The sequence below is a fragment of the Lactuca sativa genome, chromosome 9, assembly GCF_002870075.4.
Source record: "Lactuca sativa cultivar Salinas chromosome 9, Lsat_Salinas_v11, whole genome shotgun sequence".
NCBI lineage: Eukaryota > Viridiplantae > Streptophyta > Magnoliopsida > Asterales > Asteraceae > Lactuca > Lactuca sativa.
The window spans coordinates 34,136,489-34,144,785 of NC_056631.2; the positions used below are offsets into that span (position 1 = coordinate 34,136,489).

Consider the following 8,297-nt stretch of genomic DNA (forward strand, 5'->3'; position numbering starts at 1 on the left):
ATACTTTAAGAAAGAGGTAATATGTAATAATAAAAAAAGAAGTGGTATAGTGATTTTAAATTCATATAAAGATATTTAAGGTTTTAGCAACAAAACACATTGTTTTAAAAAAAAATGTTCGTTTAAACATCGTAAAAATTGTTCATGCATATTACGGTACTGAGAATAGTTATTAAAATTTATAAGTAAAATAAATAATCATGACATGTTGAATTGTGCCATTTGAAAGTTTTGGGAATATGTTATTCCGTAAGAGCATTGGGTGTGGGCAACAAGGCGCAACATCAAGTTGTACCACCTCACATGTCACATAAGCAAATGGTGTTATAACACCAAGTGAGGAAATGGGTAACAAGATACAACAAGATGCAACACCAACATTTTGAAAATAAATGTTTTTATTTTTGTACTTTTTTTTACTATTTCGTTTTTTACCTTCTTTTTTTTGTTTTCGTTTTTTTTTTCTTTTTGCGTTTTTTTAATAACTAATATTTTTTTTTATAAAACATATAATTTGAAAAACAAAAAAAAACATAATATTTAAAATCTAAAATCCGATTACAATTAAAAAAACATAATTTTAAACCTAAATTAATAACTAAAATAACATTGAAATCACTACTAAATACCACACACAAATCCTAATCAACCCAAATATTTTTTCCTAATTTGTTCCTTCATTGCTTGTAGCACCGCTAGATCAGCAGGTGCTAAACCATCCTCGCTTGTCCGAAGAATTGACAACTGTTGTGTCATTAGTTCCTTCTCTTTTTGCTCCCGCTTCTCCCGTGCCTGACTTTCCAGGAATTCCAAATGACGACGTTTCAACTCATTTTTTTCTTTTATTAACAAATTATGTTCGTCGAATTTCGCTCTCATTTCCGCCGCATCTTTTGCTCTCGCCTCCACCTCCTCCGCATGTCTTGCAGCGCGCCTCGCTTTGTCGCGTCCGGGCGGTCGTCGTGGTGGGGATACCTCTTGGATATCATCCGGGATCTCATTGTTATCGGCGTTTAGGTCGATGTTAGTCCGTGCGTCCGACACATCGACCGAACTAGAATTGCGAGACCTTTTGGATTGAACCTCCGACGATGTAGGCGTTTTATTCCACTTTGGATCCGCTCGCAACAATTCCCATGATTTTTCAAAGTCGAAAACATGACCCATTTCGACCCGATATTGTTCCTTAGCAGCTTTGACCAAATCAAAGTCGTTGGTTCCACTTTGTTGTTGTGCCGCAATCCGGTTGTAAATACCGTTGAATTTGCTGCACCGCTTAGTTATCATACCCCATTTGCTGCTCAACATGTCGTTGTTGCGATACGGATTTTTCCTTAAAATAGCGTGAAACTTGCCGAGCACCGCCCCCCAATAAACTCCTTTTTTCATTCTATTTCCACGAAGTTCGACCTTTGAAGTAGCACACCAAGCCGCCGTCAAAGCGTATTCCTCCTCCGGTGTCCACCATTGTGGAACGTCTGCATTTTCAGATTCCACCGCTATTGATTTCCCTTTTGATTTTCCTTTCCCTTTCCCTTTCCTACTACTTCCTGCTTCCACTTGAACTGTTGGTTGTGTCGTAGGCGACGGTTGATTGGTTGTTTGTTGCATCGAACCAAAAGTAGAGAAAAGATTTTGTTGTAAATTTGGGTTTTGACCAAATTGATTTTGTTGAACGTAAGGTGAGTTGGGAAATTGCAGTGGCGGTGAAGCGGGATTGAAAGCGGCACCTTGGTATGGTATTTGTGGTGAACCTTGAGACGACAAAAGGTTAAAATAATTTTCATACCCCGCAAATCCGAAAGGCGATGTTGTGTTTGGGTTTGATGATGGAGGGGGGGTGTTTGGTTTTGCTCCATTTTTGAAAGATATAGATATAGAGAGAATGAGAGAAAATGTGTATAAAGGTATATAAAAATTGAAATAAAGTGTATGTATATATATAAATGGTAAAAAAGTAAGTTTTTTTTTTTTTTTTTTTTGAAATTGACCGTTTAATAACGGTTAAATATGTGCAAACGTATACTTTTTTCCCGTTACAACTCGTTTCCAAAGCAACGAGATCCGGGCGACGAGAAGCAACGGCTAGAAGGGGGCGGTGTTCACCGCGTTATGACGGTGTCGCGGAATGCCACGTGGGTCTCATCGAGGCCCATACCGACTCGTCTAAGATTTAAGTTGTAGATTTTGTTTGAATTTTTTATTCTTTTTTTTTTTAAAAAAAAAATTAAGTGTAACATTAGGTTAAACTAATATATCTTTCTATATTATACTATAATATGTGTATTTTCTATTTTAGTTTTATTTACATAAGTAACCATGTGGTTTTTGGTTCTAGATTCGTCATTATTATCATATTAGTTATATTTAACTAACATATATATTCCTTTATATTTTTGACAATATAATTTTTTTTCTACACAACGTACAGGTATACGAGTATTTTCATTATAAAATAATGCAAAATTAATTAATTTATAAACTAATAACTATTAATTTATTGATTGTTCAATAACACTTTTAATTGATAAATTTTGGTGGCATGTGAGTATTAATTTATAGAGTTTCTACTGTATTTCTATTTTATTATCCTAGATGTATGTATACAAGATCATGGTAATATGGTATTTTATTATCCTAGATGTACGTATATAAGGTCATGGTAATATGGTAAGGTGTGTGCCTATGTGGTACCATAAATCTTTTATTTTTTGCCTATTATTTTAAGGCCACATTATTTCTTCTTTTATTTTTTATTTTGCATCTAAAAAACGGTCTCTCTCATCCTCTAAATTATATATATATATATATATATATATATATATATATATATATATATATATATATATATATATATATATATATATATATATATATATAAACAAAACGAAAATAATTATATATGTATATATAAAAAACCTTTGCATTATAAAAAAACAATTATATTAATATTTACTATTCAAATCAAATCAACTCACTAATATTAACTAAAAGAAATTACGACTAAAACTCTGATGTGACATGCATTATCGTCTTTTAACATAACTTCCATATTAATGGAAAAAAACAATTAGTTAATAAAGGAAAATTAGTTGTTTGGGGTCCATATACAAAATACAATTTTACAAAAGTAAATGAAATAGATGTATGATTCGACGTGTTTTCACTTAGAATCGAGAAAATAGAATGAATATTAATGTTAAATCAGATTTTTAAGTGGACATTTCTTTTAAAAAATTATTATTTTGAATTTATCTAGTACGTTCTTGGCGTAGAAATATGCTTATTTAGGTAGATATTCAAAAGTATTTTGCTCACGAGTCACGAATAAACGTCTCGAAAATTCATTATCCTAACAAAATTAAAAAAGTATAAACTAAAAATATCCATAAATATTTTGGATGATACTAATAAATAAATTTGGTTTTCAATATTTTATTTGTTAACTTTTTACAACCCATTGTTTTAGATAAATAGACTTGTGTTTTCTTTCTTTGAAAAATGATTTATTTTATCTATTATTAAAATTACAGTTTAATCAGTAATACTAATTCAGGTCCACAACATATTTTAATAACGTTCTTTATGTAATTGTATTATTTTACATAACAAATTATCAGATAACTTGTTAAGTATTCAAAAATCAAACATGAACAATTTTATTCCTTAATACATAAATATTAAATATTTCAAAGTTAAAGTTGTATTGTAATATAGTCAATTATATTGTGTTTCTTTATTAATGCTTATTTCTACATCAAACTCAATAACTTTTATAATATAGTTAATTACAGAAACACATGGCCAAGAGGATAATGTTTTCTCTTTTTCTTTTCTTTTTTTTCTTTCATCAAATAAAAATATTAATTTTAAAGCGGATAGATCTATGAATCCCATAAAATAATGTCTTATATTACAATTTTTCTTTAAATCAAGGTGATCGTAAACAGAGAACATTCATTGCCCTCTTGATTCTAATAAATAGAAGTCTATTTTTTCTTTGAAGTATTTTTTTTTTCTTTTGTGATATCTAAAATAATAAATGAAGTAACTACATTTATGCAAGATATGTTTATACGATAAAATCTAGGGGTTTTGTGGTCAATAAAAGTATAAGGATTTGAAGCAAGGCAATCCCTTCAAACAATAATCGATAACATCTTATGACCGTTTAACTCGTTGTATTATCCGATCTAGTAAAAGTGATATCAGAGACTATAATACTGAATCATAGGCTTTTAATCGTGGTGAAAAGTTTATCAGAGACTTCTAATTGTGGTAAAAAGTATATAAGAGACTTCTAGTTATTGTAAAAAAAAGTAAGAGATATATCTATTGATCAGATTCTTACCAAATCATACCCGTTTTACTATGTGGTTGAAAACACGATAAATGTGTAACCTTTATTTTCTTTGTGTTATTGAAATTCAATATTTAAATTTTAACATACAGAAGTTGTGTAAGATATACATAATTTTTTTAGAATGTCGAGTTTTTATATGCCTGAGATTGAACCCACGCATCCTTGTTAGAACACATTAGTCAAGTGGAACCCCAACTTGCATGTAAGATATGCATAATTAATCCCGGTATCAAGGCTTATTTAAGTTGGAATATGTGTTACGATGCATTTTCATTTGATCAACGAAACTCGCAGCTAAACATGCAGATTATTTCAATTATGTTATAATTTTTGAAAATTCAAGTATTTTTCAGTAAGGAAAAGATAACAAAAATAATTTAAAAAAAAAAAACATATTGAGCATATTAATGCATTTGTTGATAATAAGGAGATTGTTTAAAAGACATATAAAAAACTACAAGAGATACAAAATAAAGTTGTCGGCGAATATTATTTCTTTTAAGGCGATGAATTCAGTATATTTTTGTTTTCTTTTCAAATAATACATCTTTTAATTATATTTGTTTATTAGATAAATTATGTGATTTTAATGATTTTCATTTTAAGTAATGATTTTAAGTTACTTTTAATTGCTTTTAGGATTTAAATATTTATATATATTTAAAAGACATCGTGTTTAGGAATAATGACTATTCCTAAAGCCTTCCGCGTCCTCCACCGCTCGGCACCTATTGTCCACCATTAGGTCTTCCAATCAAAAGAAGGCAGATGTTATTCGTCATCCATATTTTGCCATCGTCTCATCACCGTTTAATATATTTTCAATTGTTGTTCGTCGAATTCACATCTTCTTGAAAGACTTGAAAGAGCACCGCCATCATCATCTTCATCGTTTCTCACACCATTTTCTATTTTCCGTCTGCTGATTTCTTTGTTCATATCATAACGGAGGACGATACGGAGGAAGACAAACTTCACTTGATGAACAAATTCTCGATTTGACGTCGTGCTCACTCCCATCTGTTTCTATATATGATTAGGGTTGTATGCCTTTTTTTCTACTCTCGTATTCTTGTTTTTCGTTGTTACAGTTACCTTTTTGTGCATTTGTTGATAGTAGGGAGATTGTTTGAAAGACAAATAAAAAACTACAAGGGATTCAAAATAAAGTTCTCAACGGTTTGGCGAATATTATTTCTTTTAGGGCCATGAATTTAATATATTTTTCTTTTTTTCCAATAATACCAGTTTTAATTATATCTGTTTGTTAGATAAATTGTGTGAGTTTAATGATTTTCATAAATTACGTGACATTTTAAGTAATTATTTTCGGTTACTTTTAATCGTTTTTGGGATTTAAATATTTATATACATATTTAAAGGACATGGCGTTTAGGAATAGTGACTATTTCATTCACCTTCAGCGTCCTCCGCTGCTCGGTACCTATTGTCCACCGTTGGGTCTTCCAGTTAGAAGAAGGCAGATGTTATTCACCGTCAATCGTTTTCCTTCTTCTTATCACCGTTTAATATCTTTTCAATTGTTGTTCGTCGAATTCTTGTCTTCTTGAAAGAGCACCGCCATCATAATCTTCATCGTTTCTCACACCATTTTCTATTTTTCGTCTGTTAATTTTTTTGTTCATATCTCAACGGAGGAAGACAAATTTCACTTGATGAACAAATTCTCGATTTGACGTCGTGTTCACTCCCATATGTTTCTATATACAATTAGTGTTGTACGCTTTTTTTTCAACTCTCGCATTCCTATTTTTCGTTGTTATAGTTACCTTTTTGTGTTTTTTTGATGTACAGGTCGTCGGAGATGATGAAGTGCAAAGTCTTGCGGTGAGTTCCATTCCTTTTCACTCCCGCTACTACCACAACCTATGAACTTATTTGGGGCAAAATACAGACATTGCCACCGATGGAGAAGAAGACCCGAAAAAACCATGGCTCTGTCAATTAATACCTCTCATCGTTCCCCCTTTTCTCTATGAAATGTTGGCTTCCACTTCTCCTGTCACCTTCATCGTCGTCATTTACCAACTGTAGAAATCGGGTCTCAACCAACGAAAGCCCTAAACTCTGATAGATTTGTAAGGAGCGATGACTGTACATGCTCAATCGATAATTTATTTTTTTAGGTAATTCTCACCACAAACCACTATGCTTAGGTCTATTGCTTTTTCAATTAGCAGTTACTTCCACTACTGAATGAAAGTAATTATTTTTCCAAAGTTTTGTCGTCTGCTTCATTCATCTCTGTCATTCTCAAATCTAAAGACAACGCCTGTGACCAGTTTCAGAATGCGAATGATATCCACGTGAGGATATTGACCGGCTATTTTTTTTTTTTTTGATTTCATAAAGATTGAAATTTTATGAATCTTAATTTTCCTAATTTTTTTGTTGTTATTTGTACATATAGGCACCTTTTATATGAACCATTGTTCCAAATTGATTGATTACACCATCAACTGCTTTAAAAGAAGGGACACGTGAAAAGATAGATGATGCTATTTTCCTTGATTCCTTTTGTTCATTCCATTGGTTTTGGTCTAGGTAATGCAATCTAATAACGTTTAGTATTGTAGTGGCTCTTTCAGGTTATGAGTTTCAGACGGATTTTTGCATAAAGGTATGGGCTAATTGCTTGTAGGCCAAATTGAGCATTTTTTTCTTCAAAAAATTAGGACATTTGTTGATAATGAATCAACTTTACTGTAGTAGACATATTGGTTGCATGAATGAGCTTACTGGAAAAGCTTTGATATGTGATGATCTAAAGCTTTTTGCTTTTATTGTATATCGATGAAAGTTGTCTATATATCTTGATTGCTTCTAAACTCATTTTTGCTCTATAGGAAATAGTACAGTGTAGTGTGTGTTGTATTTGTTCTTTGTGCATTATTTCATTACTTTTTTGTCGTTGTTGTTTTGTTGTATTTCATACTTGGCATTAACAAAATGTTTTTCTGTTCTAGACTTTTAGTTTGTTGATAAATTATTTTGTTTTGTTTAGTTGATTAGTTCTATTGCTACTCGTCCACTTCAGCTTAGTATGTTTGTTAGTGGTAGAATTGAAAAAAAAAGTTAATTAAATTGAGCTAAGTATAGCTTGGGAGTCTTTGGTAGTGGAAGACATTTTGGGTAATTTAGGTTTTATTTTTGTTAGAAGTTTAGCTATATGATGGGATCAATGAGGGGGAGGGTATCACCAAAGGTGTTAAAATGGGTGGGTTGTTTTGGGTTTGCTAATACATTTGTATCGTAGTTTGGAAAAATATTTACGGAAAGAATGTGTTTTAAGTTGTATTTAGTAAAGCATAGTAAAAACATATTAATTAAGATAAAATAATAATAAAACAACCCTACGTTTTTCTAATTCCAACACTTTTCAGAATTTTGAACCCTTACGGTGAAGCCTCATTACTTCTATAATGGTATCTCAATATTTTTAGGTGTAAATCAATTTATATATAATAATCACATCCATCCCATACTCATCCCATGCAAGTTAAGTGTGAAGGACGGATACTGGCTCTTTAGGACTGATAGTAGTTGCTCTTCTGGTAGTATAGTTGGTAGATAAGCTTAGGCTAGCTCTCTTCTTTCTTATGAGAGAGATTCGCAATAGGGGCATTTATCTGTAAGAAGAAGGCCTCTTACAACTATCAGATATAGGGGATTTACTTCACCTTGAATAACTATCGAAAAATAGCTTTCTTTTCGGCCGCTTTCATATTTCATTAAGGTAGTTTTCTTACTTAGTGTTTTCATTAAGGTAACGACTTCACTTTAACTTTTTATTAGAGGAAAGGGAAGGCCTCCATAAGGAGGAAGAACAAGAGCTACATTGGTAAGACGCTCTGCAAGTGGAAGGTCACATAAGGGCTCCGTATGGGATCACCTCCTAGTTATTATGAATGTT

At 31.5% G+C, this 8,297-nt stretch overlaps 1 protein-coding gene and 1 long non-coding RNA gene across 4 annotated transcripts; one reads left to right on the top strand and one right to left on the bottom strand.

The window, feature by feature from the left end:
- Positions 1 to 645: 645 nt before the first annotated feature.
- Positions 646 to 1,611, bottom strand: LOC111879476 (uncharacterized). Its single transcript, XM_023875946.2, has one exon. It carries the CDS (start codon positions 1,609 to 1,611, stop codon positions 646 to 648), a length of 966 nt encoding a protein of 321 aa, XP_023731714.1.
- Positions 1,612 to 4,884: 3,273 nt separating this feature from the next.
- Positions 4,885 to 7,216, top strand: LOC111879456 (uncharacterized). Of its 3 annotated transcripts, XR_002846112.3 has the most exons (3): positions 4,926 to 6,510; positions 6,605 to 6,690; positions 6,795 to 7,216. It is a non-coding gene; the product is annotated as an uncharacterized LOC111879456 (long non-coding RNA). The 3 variants fall into 3 exon arrangements; XR_006186857.2 differs by having other exon boundaries at positions 4,885 to 6,690; XR_006186858.2 differs by lacking the exon at positions 6,605 to 6,690 and having other exon boundaries at positions 4,885 to 6,510.
- Positions 7,217 to 8,297: the final 1,081 nt, after the last annotated feature.